Raw genomic sequence first — 14,897 nt, forward strand, 5'->3', positions numbered from 1 at the left:
TTGTTGTGTGTTTTGCATGTTTGGTCGCTAAGAAAATACAAGAAGATAAACAAAAAAATATTGATTTTTATAATTTTCTGGGCAACGAGTTATTTGAGGAAGAACATGAACCATTCTAGGAAAGTGAGGAAGAACATGAACAATTATGGGGAAGTGGGGAAGAACACAAAGAACATAACAAAGACATGATCAGTGAGGAAGAACATGAACAGTTATGGGAAGAACACAAATAACATAACAAAGGCATGATCTTCCAACAAAATAATAAAAAGAAAAAATAATGATGAAAAGAATGGGAAGCGGAGAAACTGAGAAATATCTAGGGAAGAAGAAGAAAATAAAGAAGAGATCTGGGTTACACAACGGCATTTCTTTTGTTATGCACTTTTTTGATATTTGATTGTTTGGCTGCCATGAAAACAATGGGAGAAACTTTTAGATCTGGGTTGGTGTTCTTGTTTAAGAAACTTTTAGATTTTAATTCATGTGAATTTTGGTTTTTAATTCTGTTTTTATTTAGTTAAAATTAATAAATTAATCTTTTAAATTTATATGCTGATGTGTCATGGGTGATATGGATTTTTAATAATATTTAAGTCTTCTGTTAGCCACCTCAGATATTTTCGACTGTTGACTAACGGAAATAGGGATGGCAATTTTTCCCCACCCCACATAACCCGTCCCTCCCCGTTTTACCCCACACGGGTTTTCCCTGCCCCGTAAAGGTGGTGGGGTGGGGATGGGGCAAGATTTTAGCCCCGCACCACGGGGCGGGGTGGGGATGGGTTTAAACTTTTTAGACCCGCCCCTCCCCGTCCTCACCCCGCTTTGCGTTGATAAGGGTTATAATTATAAATTTTTCATAATCTAAAACTCTACTGTTTAAACAAACATATTAATATTAGCTTATTTTATTCTACCCAATGTGGTTCTCTACCTTTATTTTGTTATATGTTATACTATGAGATTTTTTATTTTTTTATTTTTTATGATTGTCTTGTTAAATACTTAGATATATTATTCAATTTTTTTCTAAAAATTGATTTGATTTGATGGGATAAATTTAGTTGTAATTTCAAGTATATTTTTATTAATGAAATAAGTTTCATTTAAAAAATTATTCTAGTTGTAGGGAAAATTAACAAAAAGTAAAGTTTTATGGGGTGGGGCGGGGTTTCACGGGGCCCCAAGGGGCGGGGATGGGGTGAGAAAGTTTTCCCTATCATGTGGGGCGGGATGGGGATGGGGTAAGGCAAAACCATGCGGGACGGGGATGAAGACCCCATCCTTCGGCCCGGCCCTGCTCCGCCCTATTGCCATCCCTAAATGAAAATGATCAAAATAATACATGTTAATTGATTTAAGAACTAAAAATAATGAAATTAAAATATAAAGATCAAAATGAAAAAATGTCAAAATATAAGATCTAAAATTTATGCCCTCTTGTAATGAATAAAAAAGACATACGAAATAAAATAATAAAAATTTATGTCATGCAACGTCATTTGTTAACTGTACCATCACGTCAAATTTTTTTTTTTTTTTTTAATTCCAAATTAATTCTGAGCCACATGAGATCAGTATCATCTCACTAAAATCCCCATCACTCTCCTCCATTAAAATCAAGATCAGGTCAGAGACGCCAGAGCTGTACAAAGACACCTAAATCCAATCAGAGACGCCAGAGCTGTACGCCAGTGTCTCTCGTTGATTTTGAATACATGAAAGATTTGTCTGAAATTTTGTATAGGCTTCTTGAAGGTTCTGATGCGCGGAAGAATCAAAAGGCGGAGTGGAAACAAAGAAAAGGGTAGAAAATGAGTGTATTGTTCTCAGTAGAGGAGTGCTTTTGAGAAATCCAAAACGTACAAGTGATAACACAAAGTCGTCGCTATGGCCAAGAAATCCAAACACGTTGCTGTGGCCAAGAAGGTTTTAGAAAGATATATACAAGTGATGATAAAGAGACTGAAATTATCAACCAAAAGATTCATGAACAAGGGCCAAATAACATCTCTTGAAGTACTTAACTGTGATATCAATTTCTTGCCCTTAGGAGATTCATTTTAGGGATTTTAGACTTTTTTGTGAGATGATACTGATCTCACCGTGTCTCAGGTTTTTTATTTTTTATTTTTAATCTGACATAGTGGTATAGTTGGCCAATGATGTCGCATGAAAAATAATTTTTTATTAATCTGTTTGATACATCAACTTTTTCCATTTAGAAATAATGATAATGACTAAATTGACACGACACTGAAAATATTAAGAATCAAATTGACACAATTAAAATATGATGTAAGGATAGAGACCAACTTTGTAATTTGCCCTAAATAAAATATTGGCATAAATGTATTTTTAGTCCATACATTTTGGCCTCATTTCTGTTTTGGTTCCTACTTTTCTGTTTTATCGCTTTTAATCCTCAAAATGAAAAATACGTTACATTTTAGTCTCTACCATAATCTCACTAACAGAAATATCCTACGTGGCAAACAAAGTGTACAGCTGGCACACTAAATATTTACGTGGCTAATAAAATAATATTAAAAAAATTTATTTGGCATTTAAAAATGTCACCTCAGCATTTTAATTAAAAATTAAAAACAAATAAATTTAAATTGAAAACAAAGAACTTTTTTTTTTCTTTTCAGTTTTAAAGATTAAGAAAAAAAAAAACTTGTAGAAACTTTCATAATTTTTCTTAAATTTTCTTGTCAATCAAACACAACATCATCAATAAACACAAAACTCAAACACGGTGCCACTCGTTTTTCATTTTCCTATCTCTCTCTCCCTCTTGGCTTTCTCTTATTTCTTTTTCTCTTTAAGTTCAGGTTGTAGTTTTTGGGGATATGGCTTTGATATGAGTTTAGAGAAAGAGCGGTTGAGATGTGGTGGTTTGGATTTGGGTAGAGAGATAGGGGCTGAGGTCAACAGTGGTTTGGATTTGGATTTAGAGAGAGAGAGAGAGAGAGAAAGAGAGAGAGAGAGAGAGAGAGAGAGAGAGAGAGAGGGTGATTTGGAGTAGATTGGCAGTGAATCTGGCCCTTTTTCTCTTCAACCTTCGCCCTGTTTTCCTTTGACGTCGTCATCGATAATTCTCTCTGCCGCATCGTCTTCGCCAAAGACATTCTCTAACTCTCTCTTTCTGTTTTTTTATATATGGACAACTGAAAGTATCAGGTCGAGGTTTGGAGAAAGAGCAAGGCAACACGACTCGACTCAGTTTCTCTCTCAGATCGGTGTTTCTCTCTCAAATCAGTGGGTCTCTCTCAATGAGATCATGATTGCTAGGTTTTGGTCTCAATGGGTTTTTGGTGTTTTGGATTTGAGATGTTTTAGTCTTAATGGGTTATGATGTTTGATCTGTTGAAGGTTTCGAGATTATGTGTGTATTTGTGTTGTGGAGGTTATTGTATTTGTGATCTTGTATTCTAGTTGTGTCATGAGTTTGTGTTCTTAAGATTAAATTTTATGGGTTGTGTTAACGTTTAAGATGAAATTATATATGAATTCATTTTTATTTTGAGCCTCAATTCTGTTTTTTTTTTTTTCATTTTTTTTATTAAAATTGATATTTTTTAATTATATTAAATGCTGAGATGACCTTTTTTTAATATCATATAAATATTTTAATATTATTTTATTAGTCACATCAATGTTTAGTGTGTCAACATTGTACTCTATTTGCTACACAAGATATTTTCGTTAAATGATTGACAGGAATAACAAAAAAAAACGCATTTTTAATTTAGAGATTAAAAGCAATAAAATAAAAATGTAAGAAGTAAAATAGAAAAATATTCAAATATAGAGACTAAAAATACACCTAAAATATTCTAAGTATTGCATGACATCAGGATGACATGCTTCAAACTACGAAGCCCCACATCACGGTTGTACTCCATCTCACAGGTACAAAAAACAACTCGACAATGCCACGTGTCAAAAGCAGGGTTTCCAACAAGCTTGTCCATCCTCGTTAACTCAAAGATTCTCAAACCCCTGATTATATGTAGCCAAATATACAGTAATACAGATCACACGGCCACTTTAAAATCACCTTCATCAGTATTTATAAATTATATTAAAAATAAAGAAAAGTCTAGGACTATAAAATTGTTCATAACTTTTTGTCACAATTATGAAATGGCAAAGTATGATTGGTAAAGAAAAATAATGGATTTATGTGTAAATAATAGTTAATCATTCACCATTTGCAAGTTAGAATTGGAGCAATAAAGTTGTAGAATAATTTGTAAACCTAAAATTACTCTATAAATAATGTTACTATACACAACAGTTTTATAACAATTTCAAACAAAATTTAGATAATAATTTGTGATTGACTTGTAAACAAGCGATGATAGTGGTGGCTTATAATATAACTTTAACTTATAAACAAGCCATGGTTTTCGATGACTCAAAATATAACTAGTATTTGTTAACTACTCATACTTTGAAATGTTAGAGTTGTAGCAAAAAAGTTATAGAATAATTTGTGGTCCTAAAACTATTCTAAAAATAATACCTCCTATCAAACATTTTTATAACAATTTCAAACAAAATTTAGGTTATAATTTGTTATTGACTTATAAACAAATGATGTTAGTGGTGGCTTAAAATATAACTATGACTTATAAATAAGCGACGGCTCATAATGTAACTGGTATTAGTTTGTTATTTAGAATTTGTTGTTAAAATATCGCATTACGAAATAGGACCCACTAATTCCAATATAAATGCTCCACATGTCAAAAATATATTGCATCAACATTCATTTAGCCCCTAGATTCCTCTAAGGAGGTGTTTGGTTCGTCATAATATTACATTATTATAATCTTATATTAATGCAATCTCGATACAAAAATATAACATTACATTTTTTAGAAAGATGATGAGATTAAGATGATGCGATATAATTTCTATTTTAAATTATGGTTATGTTAGAAAAAAAAATAATAAAAAACTAAAAATTTAATGTCACATTTGATAATGTACAACATATTAAGAACACATTATGATCAAATAATGCCCTAATAAGTAGATAGTACATCATTTTAAGGAGATGTTTGATTCGCCGTGATGTTACATTATGTCATAATATTACATTATTATAATCTTACATTAATGCAATCTTGATATAAAAATACAATATTATATTTTTTAGGAAGGTAATGAGATTAAGACGATATGATAAAATTTTAAATTTTAAATTATGGTAATGTTAGAAAAAAATTAAAAATTAAAAATTTTAATATTATATTTAATAATGTACATCACACTAAAGATATATCACGATCAACTAACGCCGTCATAAGTACATAGTATTGTAGCCAATTAAAAAACAAGGATAAATTGGTCATAAGGACGAGAAAAGATTTTGTTAAAAAAAAAAAAAGAAGAAAAAAAAAATCAGGGATTTGATGGAGAGGCGGTGGAGCCTACAGGTAAAACAGGGGGTATAGTTGGTCAGTTGGTCAGGGTCAGCTGCAGTGCTCGGGTGTGATGTGAGTGTATTGAGAGAGAGAGAGAGAGAGAGAGACCTCAGATACCGTCAACTTCAGGTCCGACTGCCACTAAGCGCCAGCCTGTACCCAGCTGTCTTCCAACCTCTTCCCTCAAATTTCAAAAAATTAATATTTAAAAAAAACAAAAAAACAGGCTGTTCGCAACTAACTCTATTTTCTAAACCCCTTAAGCTTCTTCAACCACCCTCATATCCCCCATTCTCACCTCCGTACTCTTTTACTCTTTTAGAGAGAGAGAGAGAGAGAGAGCAGGAGTTTCGGTTTTTAACCTTACTCTCTGTTCAGATAACATAGAGAGAGAAATTAATAACATGAAGGTTTGTGTCTGGAGTTGGAGGTTGTAGCAGCTGTGGTGGCAGTACGCATTGTACTCAGTCTTGGAAGAGTTAACGGTGTTTTCTCAAAATAGAAAAAATATCAGAGAAGCGAGGGCGAGGAAACTATGGATCCGTGCCCTTTTCTGCGCTTGACCGTAGGCAATTTGGCCCTCAAGATTCCTGTTGCCTCAAAGCCCGCTCGCTCCGTTGTTCATCCTTCTTCTTCTCCATGTTTCTGCAAAATCAAGCTCAAGAACTTTCCGCTCCAGACCGCCGTCGTGCCGTTCATTCCGCCGGAGAATCAGTTTCCCGACGGTCACGTCCATAACGTGGCGGCTACGTTTCACTTGAGCAAGTCCGATCTCGAAAAGTTCGCCGGAAAATCGATATTTGCCGGAAAATCGATATTCGCCGGGAAACTCAGCTTGAGAATCTCGATCTACACCGGCCGGAGAGGTACTACCTGCGGCGTGAACTCCGGGAAGTTGTTGGCGAAAGTGTCCGTGCCGTTGGATCTGGCGGGAACGGAGTCTAGGCCTTGTACTGTTTTTCACAACGGTTGGATTTCGGTGGGGAAAGAAGCCAAAGGCTCCTCCGCGCGATTCCACTTGAATGTGAAGGCGGAGCCTGATCCAAGGTTCGTGTTTCAGTTCGATGGCGAGCCTGAGTGTAGTCCACAAGTTTTTCAGATCCAAGGCAACATTAGGCAACCAGTTTTTACTTGCAAATTCAGTTTCAGAAGCACCGGTGACCGGAATCAAAGATCAAGGTTAGTTAGGATTTCCATTTCCCTTTTATTTTTCCTTTTCAGTTTCTTCTCGCTTTTCGCTAGGGTTTTACATTTATATTATTCCTCGTGTTTCTCCTTTTGTTTAACTGTAAAATTTTTAAAATGCCTTGGTGTAATAAATAATCTGTTCCTAATTTATGGATATTTAGGGCTTTGGTAAAGTTTCGTTGGTGTAATTTTGAATGTTTGAAGAAGTAAAACTAATTTAACTAAAGCTAATTAAAAGTGTACGGTAAAGCTATCACGAAATCGAATTCGGCACTTTTTGCTGTTCTTTTAATCCTCAGGTGTTTTGGCTTTTTACTATTTTTGAAAAATCCCAAAGCTAAAGTTTGAAGATCGTGTTCCATATTTATTCAATTAGTTAAATGACCTTTCTTCAATGCATGTATTCTTTGCTTGTTAATTAAACTGTTCCCATTTTTTTTTACTGTTCATTTCAGATCATTACAATCCGACCTAGGCAGCTCGAGAAGCTGGCTAAGCTCATTTGGGAGCGAGCGAGAACGACCAGGAAAGGAACGAAAGGGATGGTCCATAACGGTCCACGATCTTTCCGGCTCACCAGTTGCCGCAGCATCAATGGTCACTCCTTTCGTTGCCTCACCCGGGTCTGACCGAGTCAGTCGGTCCAACCCGGGATCCTGGCTCATTCTCCGCCCAGGAGACGGGACATGGAAACCCTGGGGCCGCCTCGAGGCGTGGCGCGAGCGAGGCGGCTCGGACGGGTTGGGCTACCGATTCGAGCTCATCCCGGACATGGGCGCGGCCGGCATTGTGTTGGCGGAATCGACATTGAGCTCACACAAAGGAGGGAAGTTCTTGATCGACTTGGGGTCGAGCTCGAACGGTCGAGTCACGCCGGTTAACTCGAACTCGCCAGCGTGCAGTCCGAGAGGTAGCGGGGACTACGGGTTGGGGCTGTGGCCATATTGCGTGTACAGAGGGTTTGTAATGTCGGCTAGCGTGGAAGGAGAGAGTAAGTGCAGCAAACCCAGCGTGGAAGTGAGTGTGCAACACGTGAATTGTACGGAGGACGCTGCTGCTTTCGTGGCTTTAGCCGCAGCTCTCGATCTTAGTATGGATGCCTGTAGGCTTTTCTCTCATCGACTCAGGAAAGAGCTTTGCCAGCCACATGATTTGCTCAGCTAATGGATCATGATGATTCATCATGATTATTCAATTCGTTTCTTTTTTTTCTTTTATTCAAATCTTTTTTTGGTTAATTGTGATTGGGGTTTTCGATGGAATTTGGATTCCATCGGCTGTGAGTGAGAGATTTACTACTAACAAACAATCTACAGACTGTACAGTGAGAGAGAGAGGGGTAGACAGGGCACGCTTTGTTTTTACTTGTGTGGCTTGTATTGATTATGTTTTTTTTTTTTTTTTCCTTTTTATTGAAAAAACTTGCGGGGTTGTTTTCGATAAATTTTTAGTCGCTGACTGACTCCATAATCTTCATTTTTTATATAATTCCTAATTTTATACTTGCAGTATATAAATAATAAAGAACAGGTACACGTTATTATTATGCGTGCACGTTATATGTGTAAAAATACAGGTATTAATTATGACTTCATTTGTTGACAGAAGTGGATGATAGCTGTAAGTTCGTTTATTTGAATAAATGTGGCTTGGGTACCCGTGCACATTTTGGGAAGCTATTAATGACTTTGCGCAGAATTAAGGAGTAGTTTGTTAATGACTTTGTGACTTCGTTGGCTAGCGGTATTATTTAATTAATGGGTACGTTTTCGCAGCTGGCTTGCAGATTAAGAACATTGTTTGTTAATGTACCTTGGAGAAGTCGGATCCACTTCTTTCACACGAGCGAAATTTGAACAAAGCTACATTAAAATTAAGTACTGAATAATTAATTTCATCTTTTTTTTGGTAGTGGTAGGACATGAGTTTGGTAGAGCGTGCGTATGGCTGGGTCCAGTTTTTATTTTTATATTTTGCGCTTTACAATTGTGTAGGAGGGGACCAAATAGGCAAATACCATGAAGTTCCAACCCCAAAAATTGAATTAAAAAATTACATAGCAAACTGGTGGAAAGGAAACGAGGTGGACAAATTAGTCAGTGGGGTCGTTGGGTGCAGTGTGGTAATGGTATGGTGTACTGTGGTTTTGGCTAACAGGCAAAGAATAGGTGTAAAATACTATAATAGTGGGCTAGACGCAAACTACAAACAAAGGCGAAGGCACAGACTTGCCTTAAGGTGCTTCGTTTGCACTCGAGAATCATGAGTCACGGTCGTGTCTTGCTCTTACTTCACTAGGAAGGACTGTTCGCAGCTTTTATGGGAAAGCGAAGCGTAAAGGTCATGTCACATGCATGTGCTACGATGCGGTACAAAAAAGTGGAGACTGAGGACAAAACCCAATTAGCAACTAGAGCTTCAAGAGTTGTGCCTAGTATCGTGGTCAATGCCAACGCATGAGAACTTAAAACATTTAATAAAAAAATTTTGAAAAAATTACACTTTTTTTTTTGAAAAGGAAAAAAAAAAAAAAAAAAAAAAAGGTAAATTTGTATTTTTATTATCCTTTTATGTCCTCTCCATCTCAAAAAATAAAAAACTTTTTTTTTTTTTTTTTTTGATAAGACAAAACATAAAAAACTAAAAAATTAAAGGAAAAGAAAATCTAAAAGCTAGGTTGTGTAAAAATTAAATATAACTTTTACATATTCTTTTCATATATCAACTTTTAAATCTTCTATCTTAAAACATTAAAAATTGAAATTATGCATTTTTATGGTGATGTTTTCCGGTTCCTGAAGTACAAATCCTTATTTGCTGTTGCCCTTGGTTCTGGGCCATTGGCAGCCAATTGTTCACTCTGTAAGGATCTTTTTATTTTTACATTTTGTTTAGATTCATGAAGCTTAGTTTATCACATCACTGTCCTAAATGCCCTCTTCATTCTTTATTTGTATTTCCATTTTCCAGCACTGTCTTTGATGATGAACTGATCGTCAGTTTATTATGATCGTCCAGATGGAAGCCGTCCCTCACCAATCCAATCTTCTACAATTCGTGGACGAAAGAAAGGAAGTAGTTCGCCGGCGCTGTGCCTGCAAAAAGGTCTCCGATGCCAAAGTTAGAAAGATTGACAAAGGAGAGCAATGAGAACAATGTGTTAGAGTATTTTTCTTACCCCACCCCTTTTGGGGTTCAGTCTTTATATATGTGTGCTTACAGGTGATTTCTTCTAGCCGTTGGTGGAGTCTTGATGGAGGCTTTAATCTTGCCTGGTAACGCCCTTGTAGGGTGTTAATGATGAGCTGCCCTTCCCAACGGTCTGAAGGTTGATTAATGTCTTGTAACGGCTCCGCGAAGAGTGGGAACGAGTGTTCATGTCTTTGAGCGACGACCTTTTCCCCCAGGACGGTTTTATTAAGGTCGTCAATGACCTGCATTGTATGGACGATTACCATTTTGGTCGGGCGTATCAGTCTTCATTTTTATGCTTGCGTTGGTTGGTGTATTTTATCCATACAACCGAGGAGCTTTGTTTATTGCATTGGTAGTTATATATGCACTCATGTCTGGGATTGCAGGATACACATCATCTTCTTTCTATTGTCAGCTTGAAGGAAAGACCTGGGTTAGTCTAGATGAATTCTATCTGTGAATTTAGCTTAGGCCGTGGTGCTTCTTAGACTAAGACCTTAATTGAATTTTTTTTTTTTTTTTTTCCAGATGAGGAAACACATAATTTCAACTTTTAATGTGTTAAAATAGAAGATCTAAAAGTTGATACATGAAAAGGAGGTAAAAGTTAAGTTTTAATTTTTACAAAACCTAGTTTTTAGATCTTCTCTTCCCTTGATTTTTTAGTTTTTTATGTTTTGAGAGGAGAGAGACATAAAATGGTAATAAAAATTCAAATTTACTCCTGGTAATAAAAATACAAATTTACTCCTGTTTTAAACAGAGGTGGGTAACAGAAGACAAATAGAGCTAATCTCAGGTGGGTAAAATGCTAATTTTTAAACCACAGGTAAGTAAAGTGTTTTTCAGGCAAACCACATGTGGACAAAGTGTAATTTTTCAAAAAATATTCAATAAAACCAATTTGCAAATAATTGACAATAAGAATATCAATAACAACTTCACAACTCAATTATTGTGAATTTTGTAGTGGAAAAACTTATGTATTAATTATTGCTAAAACAATTTTGGATGGCAATATACCTTTCTATGCAGGGGCATAGCCAGAAATTTTTGTATGGGAAGCCAACTTATGATACTAATTTATTAGCTTATATAAACTTTCATAAACATGCACAAACATAGACATCTATTCACACATATAACTTAGTATCCTTCATAGTAAATCCTTAAAGTTTTCATTTTTAATATAAGTTACCAAATTGTCTATCAAAGTAAGTAAAAAAATTTCAATTGAACTAATGAAGTATTCAAAGACAAGAATGATCCAAAACTTTAACAGACACAAGAGCACATTTTACAATAAAAAATGAATGTGAGGAAAAAAAAAATCTCTATAACTACTAGATCAATTGGACAATTTTTTTAAGAGCATCATTGGACTAGCTCACATATTTGGAGGGTGGCAAGTCCCATTTTTGTAGGCTAATAATTAAAATGTTAAATATTTATATATGGTATTAAAATATTTTAAAAAATTTTGGGGGGTGGGGGGGGGACTCATACATGTAGCTCCGCCTTTGTTTCAATGTGTGTTACTGTTTCTTTCTGTAGTGTCAATTCTCGGATGCTGGTCCTTAGGGTTTGCATTTGTATCTCTATAACAGTCATGTGTTGTGGTGGATTGAATGAACTGTTGATGTTGGTATTGGCTTTCATGGCTTTGGTTCAGACCATGTCGCACTTTGTCATGAGAGAGGTGATATGGCTATACACATGTTCCAATAAAATGACACCAACTGATAATGCAAAGAATCTTAGAGGACCATTCGTACAAAAGAGACTTTTGGAAAATATGCACAAGAAGATCACTCGTTAAGTTATCATTTTTCTCATAACATTAGTGTTGGCTTATTCCATGACAAAAAATATTGTAATTGCATTAATTTATTTCCTTATATTTTTGTGGGATTTATTTGTAATGGGTTTAATATTAAGTGGTGAAGATTTGATCAAGACAGCTTAAGGTCACATGAGAAGTACATGCAGGAAGGTGAACAGTTAAGCTAGGTTCCAGCTCAATACAATCTGTCCAGGAAGGTAACTCGCAACTTGGATTCGCGACTTGCACCAATCGCAAGTGACCTGCGAAGTTCCCTTATTTTACTAAAAATTGTGACTTTTCATATTCCCATGACTCATACTATATATACACTCATTACCCATAGAAATGGTGAGGAGCCTATTGAGAGAAAAACCCTAAGAGAGGTTTCAACAACACACCCACCTTATTAGAGAGAGAGCTACTCATTCTTAGAGAGAAATTTTTGTAGTCTCTTCTCCTTCCATCTTCCATTATTATACCCATTAAGAGGAGATTTATATCCAAACACTACTCACACCCATTCAAAGTGTTGAGTGTGTTTTTGGAGCTTGGGAAGTATTGGAAGATGGCAAGGATGGTGGATGCAATATGGAGCTTATTGCGGGATCCGGAAAGCTAAAGAAGGCATGATTGGCTTAACCTTGTTGGTAGGGGTATGCAGAAAACCCACTGACCCGCCAAACCTGATCGGGTTGGGTCGGTTTTTAAGGCTTGGTGGGTTGGGTTGGGTTGGGTTACTATTTTTTTTTTTTTTTTATAGTGGGTCGGGTTGGGTTTGGGTCATAAAATTACAAACCTGCCAAACCCGACCCAACCCACCCATATTTAATATATATTTTAAATATATTTTATATTTAATAATTTTTTTTAAAATCAATTGTAGGGCACTTAATAATTATTTAAATATATATTACATATTTAATAATTTTTAAAAATAAACCAACTGTAGAGCAGCATTTCCTTAGTTCCTCCTACTAATACTAATTTAATATATATATATATATAATATTATATAATTAATAAATTTTTTTAAATAACCAGTTCTTCCTATCCTATATAAAAACTAATTAGTTTACACAAATCCTAATAAATTACTATTGTTGTTTAGTCATTAATATTGTTTGCCTTTAAGAAGTTACATTGATACTAATCTTTAGGTTTTTTTAATATATTAATATTACTATTTTTTTCCACTCAATTTAATAATAATAATAATAATAATAATAATAATAATTTGTCAAATCCATGGGTTCAACCCGACCCATGTGGGTTGGGTTGGGTTGAATTTTTTTTGACCCACTATGGTGGGTTGGGTCAAAAAATCCCCTCAACCCGACCCATGTACACTCCTACTTGTTGGAGCAAGAAGCTTGGAGGGATTAGGCGTATCGAGTAGATTAGGCTTGGAAGGTCTTTTGCTATTCATGTATCCCAACTAATTTTCTAGCAGATCATTTTACCGCTTGAAGGGCGACGGAGAGGTTTTTCGCCGAATTTTTCGGTTTCCTTTTTGATAACACGTGCCGGTGTTATTTTTGTGTTTGCTTCTCTCTTCTCCACTCTTTTCCTTTTAATTGCTATTGTGTTTGTGATTAATTATGGTTTAGAGTGTTTTGCTAATTTGGGTATTGCTTATATTTATCATTCCGCACATTAATTGTTTGAATATAAGTTTTTTTTGGTTATTTTGTAATTGGGAGTCTAAACATTCACTAGTATTTTACACACTGAGTGAGCTTTCATCACTTAATTAGAGAGTATCATTGTGGTGTCAATCAAAACTTTTATGACGTTTAAGTCATAACTCACTAAAACCAAAATTACACAAAGTAAAAGAGTTTTGCTAGGAATTTTTTTTCCCATACCTTGGAGTGGATGTGGTTTGATGTTTATATAAGGTCGAATTTTGGCCACATTCTCCTTAATTCTTTCCATTTATTGGAGTCATGGCAAAATGAATTCAACAAGACTAATAGATGGTGAGAATCTCAGGAGTTGTTCTTATGACGAGAGATCATGGGTTGATGGAGCAAAAATCACACAACTCAACTCAATAAATTGCGTCTTTCAATATACCCTCGCCCTCCTATTCTCATCCACTTCAAGTTGGACGAGTGAATATTGAATGGGTCAAAACATCCTCCGACAAGTATAGTTGGTTGGTTAATGCCTATTATTATGTAAAACATATGCGATCTCAAAAGCTTAACTGGCAAAATATTATAAATTTAACCACCGCGCACCCTTGGTGTGGTGGTCATTCTACAAGTATAAATATCTGTAGGCTGTGGGGGGCAAGAGCCGAAGTTCAAGTTTCCAGAAGGAAGCTTCACACACATATACACTTAAATTAGGCTAGAGTAGAAATTTTATCTTATATCAAAAAAAGTAATTTAGATATGTATCTATATTAAAAAAAAAACATATATATACACATTTAAGAGAAGGCAAGATGAGATCAAGCGAGCAAAACCTATCCCTAGCCCATCATGTCTTTGGGGAGTTGGGGGGGGGGGGTAAAGTGGAGCATGATGGGACAAACTGGATGAATAATTTTTTTCCGTATCTGATATTGATTTTAAATATAAAATAAAGAAAAAACTTAATTATTTATTTATTATATATCATTGATATCAATTACCTTTATTTATTTATTTATTTTTACAAGATATAATTCTAATCTAATTTAATCTAAGAGTATTTGTGTGTGAAGCTCTCTCCTGGAGACTTGAACCCCGACCCTTACCTCCACACTCCATAAGTACTTGTACTTGTAAAGTGACCATCGCACCAATAGTGTGCGATGATGATATCAAGTACCTTAATCCTTACATTACGTGAGTTTGGAATAATTTTTATAATAAAAACTGTTGTATTCTTAACCAATAACAGATAAAACAAAAATGTTGTCCCTCACCTTAGTAAGGCTGCAAAATCATTTGAATTGCACATTATTAGCTTGAATCTGTGGGTTGACAATATACGTAGTGCACAAATTACACATCATTGGCTTGGGTCCTGGGGTTGACAATTTTACGTTTTTAAATATGTTGAATGCTCTCATTACTTCTTTGATTCTTTCTTTACGTTTAGTTTAGTATTGACTTTACTCCCTTGTCATCAATAGCCTTTTGATAGTGGATGACAACTAAGTATGAGCATTTGTAGTGTAGATCACATCTTTATACTGTATCAATCTATTTGGTATTTTTCTTTAAAATTGAGAGTAACTAATAGGAATAATT

General features: G+C 35.2%; 1 protein-coding gene across 1 annotated transcript; it reads left to right on the forward strand.

The window, feature by feature from the left end:
* The first annotated feature begins 5,691 nt into the window (after window positions 1–5,691).
* LOC115971831 lies at window positions 5,692–8,178 on the forward strand. The gene is made up of 2 exons (XM_031091899.1): window positions 5,692–6,623; window positions 7,088–8,178. Exons 1-2 carry the CDS (start codon window positions 5,980–5,982, stop codon window positions 7,794–7,796), a joined length of 1,353 nt encoding a protein of 450 aa, XP_030947759.1. The 5' UTR covers window positions 5,692–5,979; the 3' UTR covers window positions 7,797–8,178.
* The last annotated feature ends 6,719 nt before the right edge of the window (window positions 8,179–14,897 follow it).

Source organism: Quercus lobata, chromosome 12 (genome assembly GCF_001633185.2).
Source record: "Quercus lobata isolate SW786 chromosome 12, ValleyOak3.0 Primary Assembly, whole genome shotgun sequence".
NCBI classification, from domain to species: Eukaryota; Viridiplantae; Streptophyta; class Magnoliopsida; order Fagales; family Fagaceae; genus Quercus; species Quercus lobata.